Source organism: Vitis riparia, chromosome 9, assembly GCF_004353265.1.
Source record: "Vitis riparia cultivar Riparia Gloire de Montpellier isolate 1030 chromosome 9, EGFV_Vit.rip_1.0, whole genome shotgun sequence".
In the NCBI taxonomy this organism is placed as follows: Eukaryota; Viridiplantae; Streptophyta; class Magnoliopsida; order Vitales; family Vitaceae; genus Vitis; species Vitis riparia.
In genome coordinates, this window is record NC_048439.1 from 18,282,089 (window position 1) to 18,297,281 (window position 15,193).

Below are 15,193 nucleotides of genomic sequence, written 5' to 3' on the forward strand. Positions count from 1 at the left end.
AAAAGTTGCTTATGAAAACAGTGTAGCAAGAACAAACAGCTAAAGAAAACACACTTGAATAAAAATTAATAAGTGCAGTCATATTGAAGAAAAAAAAAACTCAAAAAAGCATGCATTGTATGTACAAATATGAAAGTCTAGGCTATAACTAGCCAAAATAAAAAAAAATGAAAAAAAAAATGAAGGAGAAGTCAAGTTTTCTTGCCATGAGAGTTGTCTTCAATGGAAGGACCACCTCCTGGAGCATGTCCATCACCTTGTGCAGGCCCATCTCCTTGGGCAAGGCAACCCAAAAACTCATCCTCTTCATCATCAAAAGGAAAGCTGAGAGTATCGTTGGTAAAGCCATGCTTCTTTATATAACACCGATAGCCATAGAAGAACATGTCATTCACCTGTTTTAGTAGTCTGTTTCTAGATCTTCCTTCTTACTGACAAACCCTGCTCAAAGATCTTGTAGCTCCCGCCTCAGTCGGGTAGTTTTCTCATTTTCACTTGCCATAGTCGCCTTCTCCTCAACCAACTGGCGAGCCTTAGCCTGAGATGCTTCATTTTCCTCCTCGGCCTTTTTCAACAGACAGGCACCCTCCTCAACCTACTTCCGGGTAGCAACATCTCACTCCTTTCCATCTCCAAGTTGGCTAGAAGCTCCTCGTTTTCGTCCATGTTATGAGCAATATATGTCCTCATGGTTTCGAATGCTTCCAATCGCTAAAAGAGGTGCACCGCTGCTACATAAGGTTACGAACTCCATTTGCCACCCAGGGGCAACAAAGATCATAATGAAACAAAATACTAAAAGAAAAACGAGAAAAGTCAAAAGTGAAAAAGAGGGAGACGACTTACCAATTCTGTTGCCTCAAAAGTTGTGTAGTCTTTCATACGAATTATGTGGGTAATGGCAATGTCTGGAGTACCGTAAAGAATTTGTGCCATGAAAGATTGACTAGGGTCTTCATCCACCTCGACCGGGATTCGCTGCATAGCCAAAAAAAGAACCCTCATGTCCTGCACTAGAGGCTCCCTTTAGATGAAGGAGGAGATATGACTCAGAAATTCAAACACCTCCTCCTAGTTGGGGACATAGGTTGGCTTTGGACGAAGAGGATAAGAATTCGGACACTCGAATAAGTTCTTACTAATGTTTCCCAAGATGACAAAGGGTTTTCTCATCTCGTGATAGGAAATGTCGTCAACAAAGGAAGGTTTCTCATTTGGATCTGAAGTGACGGTTACAACAGGAGTCGGCGGTGTTGTCTTAGACGGAGAATCTAGACTGGGTATTAAAAAAGCTTTGTTTGAAGGAAAGAGATCGATAGCAATGGATTCGGACTGGCGTTTACGTTGCCTCTAGCGAAATCTTGTTCTTAAGTTAGAGGTCATCTTCTTTCTTCCTCTTCCTCACAAATAATAGGAGGCACCAACCGGTTTTCCCCTGCTTCTACTTCTTCTTTGGAAGATGAAAAAAACAAAGAAAATGAAGATGACGAAATAGACGATGAAAACAAAGTGTCAGGAGGCGAAGTTCTCATCTTTTGGACGAGACGAGAGACAAACTTCTTCTTCTTCTAGGTAGGAGGATAAACAATGGGGTTGGAAGTCAGATGACTAGCAGTTGAAGCTTGCCTCAATGTTCCCTCTTGGCACTTCTTTTCTTATTCCTTCAGACAAGCCCGACGTGCTTTAAAATCCACCAAATGAACAACCTCATAGAAAGGCAAATCCTTCAACACGAAATGTTCGCCGAGTACTAGAGACAGAGGAACTAGCCGGAAAAATACCGAGATGATAAACGGCTTGGGATTTTAGATCAGCGCCTACATGTTCTTGTTCGATAGGAGAATGCTATGAACCTATTCAGCAGCGTCTATTTCGAACAACTTGTTAAGATGGGCGAATGAAGCCTTCTCCACTCACTCTACATGACGTCCTCGCCTCTTCTTACCTGCATCAGACAAACATAAAGATCATGAGCAGATTAACAAAAAGGAGGAAATAATAGCAAAACGAAATGAAAGTGATAAAAGCATAGTCTATTTAGAATATTCAACGAGCACCGTGGAGAAAAAACTTTGTCTGGACCCTCAGACGAACCGCTTCAAGGGTTAGACACCAAAATATGCCCCGTAGACCAGCTTTTGATCAAGTCCAAAAGATTGGTCACCAACTTGAGGGAAGGAATGTGGGCGACAAGTTGAACCTCTCATTTTGGCTCATCTTGATAGTATAGAAGAATAAGACTTCTAGTAGGAAAAGATATAGTTGGAAGAGCATGTCCAATACACCACACCCCATTAGTATTCGGAAGATATTCGGCTGAAAAAATACCGAAGGGATTTGTGTGAAGTGAAGCAATTGTTTAAAGAGATAAGGAAGTGGGATATAGAGCCCTATAACAAACTACTCCTTAGTAAAGTATATCATATTATTCGAAAGGTCAACGGATGATAGAGCCTCGCCACCTATTAGCTGAATTGGGATGGTATCCAAAATATGACAACGAGCCCAGAATTCTAGCTCTGACAGGACACCAATTAGACGGTCCGGTCTGAGACACCTGGCTCTAGTATTTTTCTATCCACCTAGTTGAGGCCTTTCGCTGGTAGAAGTAACTCTCTATTCATTAGACTAAGTGGATTTGGGCCATGTGAAAACCTACGCTCATCAAAATAGTTATCATAACCAATCACTCGATCCATCCGTTGTTCGACGTTACCTCAACAATATATAAATAAACCTAGACGGACTATACTTTGAGTCTAGACAAATTTAGCTACAAAAACTTGTAAAACAAGCTCTTTCTCCAACTGTAGATGAAAAATTGCACACATCACATCATCGCGACAACAATGAAAAGCGTGAGGCGACACACAAATACAATGACGACACAGGAACGAGCAGGGAGACCGAAAAGCCCTAAATTTGGACATCAATATATCTATTTCCTCCCCAAACAAACAATAGAAGTGAGCATGGAGATTGAAAAAACCTAATATCTAGACATCGATATGTCCATTTTCTCTCTAAACAAACAAGACCAACACAATTCGAGAAACAATAACAAACACAATAAATGAACAAATGGGCGATAGAAAACTTACCAAAGTAAGTATTGAAACACTCTTTAACGGAGAAGAGATACTCTAGTAGCAAACCAGTCGATGACACCGATGAAGGCAAAGGGGAGCAACTGGTGGTAAACATAGTGACGGTGAAAAAGCAACGCAGACAAGAGAACGCTAAGTGGGGAAAGCTAGAAAATGAACCAAATAGGTGGAACCTTGCTATTTATAGAGAACAAAAACCTAGGCAACCTAAGAGACACACTGTCTAGCAACACTTACCAAGATTAGTGAATGGACATGCCACTTGATAGTCAGTCTCGATCGATGTGACCCATCATTAAAGCACCAAATGACACGCATCCTTTGGCACACAAAAACTTGAAAAAACAGATAATTCATCCTACCCCAGCCCATCAGCTACCCTACCAGGTAGAGACAGACGAATTAGGGGGCCATTGTGAGAAGTTTCGCTCCACGTGTCTTTTCCAAGCTCAAGGCCGTTTGGTTGTTCAAAGTAAGCAGATAATTCGTCTAGACCAAGATAAGCTTCGTCTGGCACAAGAAGAGAGATAGATTTCCTTTTTCCCTAATGCCAAACGGAATGGACAGACCAAGGCGACTGAGACTTCCAAACTGACAAATCAACCCAGCCAGAAATTTCAGGCATTGGATAGATGATTAATAAGACCCAATGCCTGAGCAACAATCTAGACAACATTTACACTCAAAAATTAATTTCAATCAGTCGTTACTTGCAATCAGCGATGTTGACAAACATAAATGCACAATCAACAACATGGTCCGAGTTTTTTGCATGACAGCCAACAAATAACGTCAATTAGCAGCTCTTGTTTGGTATGATTACCCAATTCGTGCTAAGATGATGACGTTGACTACCTTATTAAGGCATAGTATCCGCCACAACGGCCATCATTAGCGTAAGAAAGACATGAATGCACAATCAAGACTATGTCGATGGCACCATATGTCCTATAAAAACCCCTCTAGAAGCATGAAAAAGGTATGTGTGCACATAACCATTCAGAATAGTTAGATTCACTATTGTTAGTTTCTAACTTAAGCTTCGGAGGGGCATGCCAAGACCACCTATCCGAACATTCTTTTGTGCAAGAAAGAAGTCCGTTTAGACGGACCTGTATCCAGTTGGCACGACATCAACAAACCTCACTTACATACCGCCAATTGATTCGTGCCTAATTGGTGTCTCAGTTGATTCGTGTCCAGTTGGTGCTCCTTGATTGAGGAAGTAATCAACAAAATTTATAACCTATTACACCATATACTAGGGTAGCAAAGACAAAGCTACTATAGCATAGTGGCTCTAGGATCATTCATTGGGATGGGTTTTCACTTCACAAATGATATTAATTCAAAGCTGAATTGGTGCCTTTTCATTTCAAGGTTAGCTTTAAAAGAAAACATAAAGATGTTTGAAAAATGATTGGTTTTAAGCTAACCAAAAATAGTAATTGATTTTACTTACAAAGAAAAGTGTTTCTTGGAGTTTCAGATCACTAGGCTCAGATTCCTCATACAAAAAGGGAGTTCCGGTCACTTGTTTCTTTTTCTCGCATTAGAGAATTAACATATAGTTCCTTCTCCAACCGGTGTTGTACAGATGCTTCCCATTAATGAGTTCAAACACTAAATCCCTCTCACTGATGTACCTTGCAATGGCTCATACCTCTCACCTAGTACTTGCCATTCAAGGTGATCTTTAACCTTGGATTACCCGTCAAAAGCTCGTAAGAGATAACTAATGGATGTCTCCTTGGAGTCCAAAAGCTTACCAAGTGTTGGCAATTCTAAAAAATCCTACCTTCAAGTCACCTCCCAAAGGCTCGCAAGGGGTAAACTAGTGTATCTCCATGGACGGAGATCACTTGCCTTACCAAGTGTTGGCCCAGGTGATTTAAAGGCGTTTTAAGTTAACTAAAAAGATAAAAACCATTAACGGGTCACTCTTTCTCTTCATTAAAAACTAAAACAACAAAACTTCCAATTTATGCATGAGGAAACTTACCTGGCTTTCTTCACTCCAAGAGACAAAGAGCCTAGCCACTCATCCTCTGAGGAAAAATCCTCAGAGAATGTTTGGCTAGAAAGAAAACTAACGAGAAAACAAGAATATAAAGAAGAAACAGAGCAAGTGCTCTGTTCGTCGATTTCACATATATTATATATCTATATATGATGGATCTCCTGGAAAAAGCTCCCCAAGAGTCCCCACTGGAACAAGCTCCTCCGAGAGTCCCCCCTGGAACAAGCTCCTCCGAGAGTCTCTTTTTAGTGTTTACAAGAGAGTTTATATATGAAGGTAATTTACCCTTCCTTGGATACTTCCTAGCTAAGGAATTACATGAGTGGCTGAATATAAGGAGAAAATGGAAATTTATACAAAAATATCTGAAGAAAATATCTAAAAGTGTCGGTCGCAAATATCGGGAAGCACTAAGGACCATTTCGCAGGTGAAAACGAGGTCTGCGAGATTTCGCAGACGCACAAAAAGGGCTGCGAAATTACTTCGCACCAAACGGCTGATTTCGCACCGCTGCGAAGTGGTCTTTCAGCTTGCGGTGTTCGGCTTCCAATGTGTCGTGAAACTTCAGGGGGAATTCCACAGCACTGTGCAAAAAGGCTGCGAAATCATTTCGCAACAAAAGGGTGATTTCACAACGCTGTGCAAAATTCTTCCTTCAGCTTGGAGTGATCGGATTCCAATGGCTGTAACTCCTTCATTTCAACTCCGAATTGCGCACCGTTTGAAGCGTTGGATTCTTGACTTCTTGAGATTTGAAATGGTATATAGCATGTAGAAAATGGACTTTGGGAAGTGCTCCAAAAGTGCGAAGGAAGACTGCAGCTGCTGTCCTCTGTTTTCTTCTTTGCTTTTCTCCTCTTTGCTTTTCTCCTTTTTGCTTCTCTCCTTTGCTTGGCTTGTCTTAATGATCCAAAAAGCTGTCAAAACACTAAAACTAGCCACAAATATGATTAGAAGTCATTTCTAGGTCCTTAACATGCCAATTGGAATAAAAATGGAGAACTACTACACAAAAGTGCTTAAAACATAATGAATTAAAGGCGCAAAATAACACTTTTTGGGTAGTAATCACCAATCAACCGTCTTCCTTTCCTATTAAATCTGTTACTCACCTTCCTAATCTTACATCTCCTCCACTTATTCCCTCTTATTCCTCTTCCATCCTTTAATTTCCCACACAATCTTCCTATACCGAAGACAATCAACACCTCTAAAAATCCTACCCATGATGAGATTGTGCCTTCTATTTTAGAGTCATCGTATCAATCTAATGCAAATGACAACCAACATGTGCTAGATATCTCTCTTACAATGTCCAAAGCTTCAACCACACCTCCATCCACCCATTCAACTTCCCAATTTTCACTTGACATGTTTAGTCCAATTGTCAAACCAACAACTATTCACATCATCTCAAGTCTTACTTTATCAAAAGGGTGGCCTCTCCAGCAACTTGATGTAAACAATGTCTTCCTTCATGAGCATTTATCTAAGGATGTTTACATGGTCCAACCACTGGGCTTCATTGATCAAAATTTTCCCAACCATATGTGTCATCTTTGTAAAGCTTTTCATGGTCTTAAGCAAGCTCCACGAGCATGGTACTCTGAACTACGACTCTTTCTAATGGCTATAGGTTCTGTTAACTCCCACTTAGGCACCTCTTTGTTTGTCTACAATACTAATGACCTTGTTTTCTATCTCCTTGTATATGTCGATGAGCTTATTCTCATAGGCAATGATTTGGGCTTCATTAACAAGTTTGTTTATCAACTTGCCACACAATCCTCCTTTAAGGACCTTAACTCATTGTCTTTCTTCCTTGGACTTGAGGTGATCCCATTTGAAGATGGTTTGTTTCTTTCTCAACAGAAGTACATTACTAAGCTCCTCACTTGGACCAACATGATGAATGCTAAAGAAGTCCAAATGTCTCTCTCACTAACACAAAATCTCACATTGTTCGATGACACCTCATTGATTGATCATATTGAATATCGACAAGTTGTTTGGTAGTCTTCAATATCTCTCACTTACACACTTGAACATCGCTTTTACGATCAACAAACTCTGTTAATTCATGCATCGCCCTACCACTATTCATTGGATAGTAGTAAAACACTCGCTTTGATATATTCATGGCAACTTATACCATGGTCTTTTTTTACATCATGGTTCTTCGCTTTCTTTTCATGCCTTTTCAAATGATGATTGAGCTAGTAACATAGATGATCGAATAGATTACTAGTGCTTATATGGTCTTTCTAGGACACAATCCTATTTCCTGGAGCTCTCACACATAATGCTCTGTGGCTTGCTCATCAATTGAGGCTGAGCATGGTCCTGTTGCATTTACGATGTTTGAAATTTGATGGTTTCGGTCATTGCTTCATGAACTTGGTGTTACACTATCTGAACAACTGGTTATGTATTGTGATAATGTTAGGAATTACTTATCTCTGTGTCGATCCAATTTTCTGCTTTCAAATGAAACATATTGTTGTTGACTTTCACTTTGTTTGGGATAAAGTAAAAGATGGTGAGTTAAGAGTATCCCATGTGTCCTCTTTTGATCAGTTTGCGGACGCTCTAACTAAATCGTTATCTTGTCTTTGGTTTCATCATCTTCGCTCGGTGTCTCCAATGAAACCACCATCTTGTGGGGGCATGTTGGAGACTCTTTAGGATAGTTTATTATTTTGAAATATTTTATAAATATTTTGAATATTGTGTAAATATTTGATTTCATCTATTTAAGAATTAGTTTATTCTTGTAAAGTAGCCACCTTATAATCATAAGAAGTGATATACCAGAAAGTCAATCATATCTTGTATATACACATGTCTTCATATCAATGAAAATTAACAAAGAAATCATTTTCAAATCTTTCCTTCAACAACTCAATCTCTACACCCAACACAAAATATTTTAGTAACCCCACATTTTAAACCTTTATTGCATTAGCTTTAAAATTTGAGTTGGATTTACCAAGAAATTGACAATTAAATTCACATTAAAAGAACTTACTATTTACTTAATTTGACATAAATTTAACAATTGATAGAATATCAAAATCAACTTCCTAATCTAATTATGACTATAAAAACAATATTCATTCCACTAAATCTTTTATCAATCAATCTACATTTAACATAAAAAAAACTATAGATGACATCTAAGTATAATGTTTACCATCAACTTCCAAATCAATAACACCTATTTGCCCAATCAACCTATCAGCTATAATCATATTCTAAGACTACATAGCACAAATCAAATGTTTCAAAGCAAAAAAAAGTAAAATAAAATAATATGTATATTGCTATTAAATAATATACAAGGTTGAGCTTCCAATTTTCCAATTCAAACCTGGCCAAGATTCATCTAAGCTAAATACATTTTTTGATCAAGTTGAACTTATGCTATAAATTAAATTCTCCAAACTTTTAAAAAGTTGGAATGAATTTGACTTGAGGTGAGCTGAACTCACTTTAGTTGTAGTGTTACCCTGTTATTATTTTGAAATAGAAGAATAAGTCATTGGTAAGGTACAAGTGTTAATTTCTCATTTTAAAATTTTATTTATTTATTTATTTTTTTGAAAAAGACAATTTTATAATTCTAAATCTAGAATCCTAATTTTGTTTTAATTAGAATGATGTTTGCCCATTTGGACTTATTTATTTATTATTTATTATTTTCAATATTTATTGGTCTTTATTATTATTTTTAAAATTTGATATGTTTTTATTTTATTTAAAAAGGAAGTATGCAACAAATTGGGATAATACAACAATAATATTGGTTTTTTCACGTACACTCACCCTATTCGGCCCTTAACGAAAAAGGTTTGGGATAAAGAAGGATAAGCAGATTTGTCCCACCTGTCCCCATTATGTATAATTTTAAATAAAAATTTATTTTAGCTAATTATTTTATTCTTCAACTTTTTCTTAACATAAATTAAATATTGCTTCTCGTAAAAATAAATTATAAATATTTATAATATTTTTTATTTATAAATCATATTTATTTTTAATAAAATTTGAATTTTATAAATAAAAAATTGAAAGAAAAGAAAAAAAATATTATATAAAAATTAAACTGACAAGACCGATATGAGAATTTTCTATACCCTCTCCATGTTGTTTTGCTTAGTTTAATTTTTTTTTTTGGGATGAAAATAGGTATAAATAAACGGGATTGAGATCACTTCTCCCAAAGCTGCCGGTTACCCTCTCTAAACTATGGCCTACAATAAATTTGTAACCTTTGTTGATTTTTATTTTTGGTATCAGCTTTAGAAACAAGAAATAAACATGACTTTTAGAATTATTTTCAACTTCTTTATTTATTTTTTATTTTTTTAAATTTGAAATAGGCAACCAAGCATGCTCTAAGATTCACTGCATAGCGTGAATTAAAAGCGAACATGTTTTCATCAAGTCTTGCCTTTAGTCAACTGATAATTAGAGTATAAAAATTTGAATATTGATTTTCTTTTAATAAACCAGGGTAGAGGGAGATTCAGTGCCTCCGACCCTTCTCTCATTCATCATAGTTGTGGACTACATGGTCGTTTTCAGTAAGCTTATTTGGTTTCTATTTTAATTTTTTTTTTCAATTCTTTTTCTATTCCTGTATTGCTTTTGGTTGCCGTTTACCAACTTGGATAGAGTTGGGTTGGTTTCTCTCCAGGAAAGTTGATTTTGTATTTGGGTTTATGTTATTATACCAAGTTGAATCGAGTCGAGTTGCTTTCTCTCCAAGAAAGTGGATTTCTATGTGGGTTAATCTTTTTATACCGAGTTGAATCCAGTTGAGTTGGTTTCTCTCCGAGAAAATTGATTTTGTGTTTGGGTTTATTCATTACAGTTGCACTTTGTTTAATCCTACGTTTCTGATTTCAGGAATATCTTCGATTTTCTGAAAAGCAATTCATTGTTTTTCTGCACTTGCGTTTCTTGGAGGAGGAGGAAAACTAGGGACCATATCATTTGTTTTTCACTGTTTGATTCTGGTGAAAAAAAATAAAAATGGGAAGAGGCAGAATGATGGAAGCAAGTGAGAATTTATGGAGCCTGAGAGAAAAAGTAGTCTTAATATGAAGAGGTTCTAAGAATTGTTTCTTCAGGCTGTAAATGTACTGGGTTTTGTAAATATTTACTAGTCATGCCAGTGTGAGCATGGAGAAGCAATTCTCCGATTTCTCCCTCTAAGAAAAGTACAGAAATTTGAGTAAAGCGAAGAGAGAAAATTCTTAGGGTTTTGTTCTCTCCTATAAATAAAATTAAAGAAAGTAGAGGAGAGTGGGAAGGGCAAAAACTTTTAGGGTTTAATTTTCCCTCTTTTTTTGGCCTTCTGGTTTCCTTTTCTTTTCATTTATTTGAGTCAATAAAGGAATGAAAATAAGATATTGATTTTGCTCAGTGAGCAAAAATAGAAAAGGGGCAATGCTTCTGTATACATAAATGGACTCACACACAATCATTTTAGATTAGTTTGGTTTTGGGTTTTGTCGATTTGGATCAGTTTTAGTCATTGTTACCCATTGTCTAATATCTATAAATAGTTTGTTTGGTAGAAGGCATGTACTTGGATTCAAGATATGGGTGTTCTACTGTTATAGTATACAAATATTTCTTGTTCCATAATCCCATCAAACTAATGGTTTGATGGTCTGGGAAATCTTGTTTCTTTTCTTTGCCATTATGTTTCTAGTGCTTTGTTAAACTTCTGCAGATTGAACTTAAATGATATCTGATAAATTTAAAGTCATTGGGTTTATGTGGTTGAATAACTTGGATCAGAGTTTATGTGTTCCAAACTACTTAGTAGGTGATGATTAAGCTTGCCTGAATCCATTAATGGTTACTGCAGATGGGTATTATTTATTTATCTCAAAAATAATGAGTGAGAAAAATATGATATCCCAGTATAGGCATCACATAAGCAAGACCAAATGGCTTTTCTTTCTCATTTTCTGTTTTAATTCCGGACCTAACATGAATTAAATCTCTTTGTTTCTCTCTGCAGCCTCAATGGATTCCAGGTTTCTGACAAACACTCAGAGCAGGATGACTTATTTTTCACCTTCATCAAGCAATCTATCCTACTTTCAACAGCAAGCATTGCAAGGTTAACCTTATTCTGCTTGTTTTGCTTGAAGAAAATGATTCTTGAAATAATTTGATGATTTTTGAGTTTGGGCTTTGTTTTCTTGATTCATTGTGCTCCAGCTGGAATGAATGGTGTTTATCTTACAAGGAGCGAGTATGTGAGAGGTGGTGTTGGTACAAGGGAAATGATTCAATGTGAGATTGAGAAAGAGCAAATTCGTGAGGAGATAATAGGAGCAGAGATTGCACGGTTGTGCATGTTGGAAGCTGAACGCAGAAGAGAAATACTAATGAATAGAGACTCTGCTCTACAAATGTCACTAGGATTTCTAACGACATATGATGGAACTTCTAATGAAAGGTTAACTTCTTTAGCTCCATCCACAGTTGGGGCCTTCAACAGGATGCATCAATCTGGTGAAAGTTTGTCTCCTTTGGCTCCATCTGCAGTTGGGGTCTTCAACAGGATGCATGAATTTAGTGAAAAGTTGTCTCCCTTGGCTCCATCTGCAGTTGGGGTTTTCAACAGGATGCATGAATTTGAATTTAGTGAAAAGTTGTCTCCGTTGGCTCCATCTGCAGTTGGGGCCTTCAACAGGATGCATGAATTTAGTGAAAAGTTGTCTCCCTTGGCTCCATCTGCAGTTGGGGTCTTCAACAGGATGCATCGATTTGGTGAAAGATTGTCTCCTTTGGCTCCATCTGCAGTTGGGGTCTCCAACAGGATGCATCACTTTGGTGGGACGTGTGACAATGAAAGGCTGTCTCCTTTGGCTCCATCTGCAGTTGAAGTCTTTAATAGAATGTCCCTTGAGGGTGACTCGTCATTTCAGGAGGAGCTGGATGGTAACAAAGAGGTATTCTTTTTGGGAAACCCAAGATAAAATAAGTTTTGAAAAATATCTATTTTTTGAACAATGACACATTCTTAGGACACTGATTCCTGGGAAATTCAAGACACTTTTCTTGTGAGTCTGTTAACAAATTAAGGCTGGCTTTAGATAGTTCAGGGAGGAATAATTATTGGTATAAGAGGATTTTGAGTAGAATTATGAGTTGGGAAATCGACTGTGACACTTCCTCAACAAATTTGTTACTCTGCTTCCTCACATGAAGCTTAAACTAACATTTCAACATTTCAACATTTTAACATTGTAGGGTAGTATAACCATAAAACTACTCGTTTAACTCACTTTTCTTTTGTATCACAATACTTGTTGCAGGCTTCAAAAGGAAACTTTTCATAAGTGTATTGGTTTTAGTCAAACTACCAGCTTGGCAAAATTTCCATTTTAGCTCGTTCTTTCCTCTATACTCCTAAATGTTCACTTCCATGTTATTAGTACAATTCATCAACTTGTTAGGAAGTTAGTGGTTTGGCAAAGAAACTTGGTCTTCCTGCCATCTATACTTCATTTTTCATTAGCTAGGTTCCAATACTTACAAAAGATGAGTTGTTTCTTCATATTCAGTTGTATGGACTAAGAAATACGTACTGTGGATGTTTGGATTACCTTTTCTATGTGACCGACCAATGACTGTCTAAGTAGCAATCCTGATAGTGGAGATATATCAGTTTAGTCGTAATCTAGAGTTGATGTGCTTACCTTATACTGAATTTTGGAGTGGCTGTTGTCTGGCAGAATATATTTCAATAATGTGTAATTTCCCAAACTAGAGCCAGGAGATTGTGTCGGTCTCCTCATAAATTTGGATGCAGTTTAACTGGTGGCCTTTTGCCATTACTGAGTTTAGTAACGAGTATTTCAACAGCGATCAATGATGGGATTGTTTTGATTATTGTCTTGCAGTCTACAAATGTTCACTCTAGTATTTACGAGAAAAAGCGGACAGAAGGACAGGCAGCAGAAGGAGATTGTGAGCATCCTGTGGCTAGTGTAAACAAAAATCCTGAGTGGAGTTGTGCTCTATGTCAAGTTAGCACCACCAGTGAACAGAGTCTCAATGATCATCTTCAAGGGAAGAAACATAAGTCAAAAGCATCTAAACTCGAGGCTAAAAAGACCAGCATTGGAAGTTCGGTCTCAAAGTCAGGGAAAGGGAAGAAGAAGGCTGCCAAACTAGGGTTGTTGCTACTGCAATAGAGGCTAGTCTTGGACAGTGAAACACGGTGGAACCATAGAACTTGTACAGTGCGATGTGGGAGGGAAAGGGGGGACTCGAGGCTTTGGGACTGAATAATGATGTAATCAGTAAATGACCCACTTCCTTCTAAGTAAATATTGTTGGTTCTTTGCCCAATGTGTTTCACGACTTTAAAAGTATCTACATAGTTAAAACAAGCTCAAACATATATATATTGTCAGGGTATCATTATCACTCCCATGCAAATATAATATTCTCGTTATATTTTATGGGATTATAAGGTCAAACACATAAACATATATCTCTTGTGGGGTTCAATAGACAAAGATCCACAATGAGGTTGAAACTTTGATGGTACCTTTCTACAATGACCTACACCTTCCTATATATATATATATATATATATTGTTTGCTCTGGGTTTAATGAACCCTCATGACTTCAAAACTCATTTATACAATTGAAGGAAATTCATACATATATAGTATTAGGAACTTCTGTCTCTATCCAACGTGAGAGATCACACCTTCTAACACTGTCTTAAGTTGATTGAAGGTTTGATTATAGCAGCCATTGGAAGTTGTTTTCCTGAAAAGTTAATGGTTGGAACTAGATCAAATCTGACAACATGGCTACTCATCTGCTAATTTGTTTTGGTTTTGGGAAATCATTGTGTGAAGGGATGATCAAAGACAATGTGTTTTTAGAACTAATGAGTTGATCTTGTTGGTTTTCTACAACTTCTTAGAGCACAAGAAAAGAAATAAAGGTTTGTTTGAAAAATTAAAATATTTTTAATCTATTTTTAAATATGTTTTAAAGATAATTTTTATATCTGATGTTTTATTTTTAATCATTTTATATGTTTGTATAACAGTCCTTAAAAAACAAGTAAAAACAATATAAAATAATTAAAAAATGTTTTATGAAAATATCCTATTTCTATTATTAAAAGTAGAAAACAAAAAATAATTTTTAATTACTAAACATGTTTTCTAGATTTTTTGTTCTAGCAAATAGAAAACTGTTTTCTAAAGCAGTTACCAAACAAACCCTAAGCCATGGGAATGGTTTCAAAAATAGTTCTCCGCACTAGGTTTTTTATAACGGTCTTAATATGTTTTGGAAATTCAAATATAACAAATAATTTTTTTTCACTTGTTCTTCGTAAAAAATTTAAAGTATTTTTCATATTTTGAATTGCTACTCAAAATATTATATAAAAAATAAATGAAAACACTTAGCAAAATTTTGATTGAAAACATTTCATGTTCATGGAGTAAGAAAACTATTTCTATTCTAAAAAATAGAAAACTGTTTTTAAGAACAATTTCTTGAATATCGGGAACATGATAACTACTTAATTTTGTGTTGTTTAAAAACAAAAAATAAATTGTAAATTCATGATGAAGAAACAGAATCACCAGAGAGACAGACTCGGCCGGTGCTTCAGCTTTAAAACTCTGGGTGTTGTGTTCCCTCCTAAGATGTTTCAAGGGTCTCTAAATGGGCCACCATTCCTGTATCTTTTCTCTGGTTTGTTTTTCCCTTTTCCTATTCTATGACTATATTCTGACTTTTCAAAATTTCAAAATTCTTAATGGTACTAAAAATGTTGAATTGCAGGCTTCACTTTCCTTCTCAATTTTACTCTTATAATAGGCTTTCCATTGGTTGTAAGGGGTCTATCAATTTATCCTTCTCCTCTTTGGTTACAATTTTCCTGTGAAGTTGTCAAAATTTTCCTGCAAAGTTGTCAATCCTATTAGGATTAAAAAGCTATCTGTTAAACTACCAAACTAGTTATACTTTTATTATAATGAGATCCATTTACTGAAACA

General features: G+C 36.3%; 1 protein-coding gene across 5 annotated transcripts; it reads left to right on the plus strand.

Annotated features, from left to right (window-relative positions):
• Nucleotides 1–9,564: 9,564 nt before the first annotated feature.
• Nucleotides 9,565–13,582, plus strand: LOC117921600. Of its 5 annotated transcripts, none has more exons than XM_034839537.1 (5): nt 9,726–10,193; nt 11,166–11,267; nt 11,369–11,898; nt 11,962–12,105; nt 13,060–13,582. In XM_034839537.1, exons 1-5 carry the CDS (start codon nt 10,166–10,168, stop codon nt 13,351–13,353), a joined length of 1,098 nt encoding a protein of 365 aa, XP_034695428.1. In that variant the 5' UTR covers nt 9,726–10,165; the 3' UTR covers nt 13,354–13,582. The 5 variants fall into 5 exon arrangements, with proteins under 5 accessions (XP_034695426.1, XP_034695427.1, XP_034695428.1 ...); XM_034839538.1 differs by having other exon boundaries at nt 11,369–11,766; XM_034839534.1 differs by having other exon boundaries at nt 9,726–9,947; nt 10,040–10,193; nt 11,369–12,105.
• Nucleotides 13,583–15,193: the final 1,611 nt, after the last annotated feature.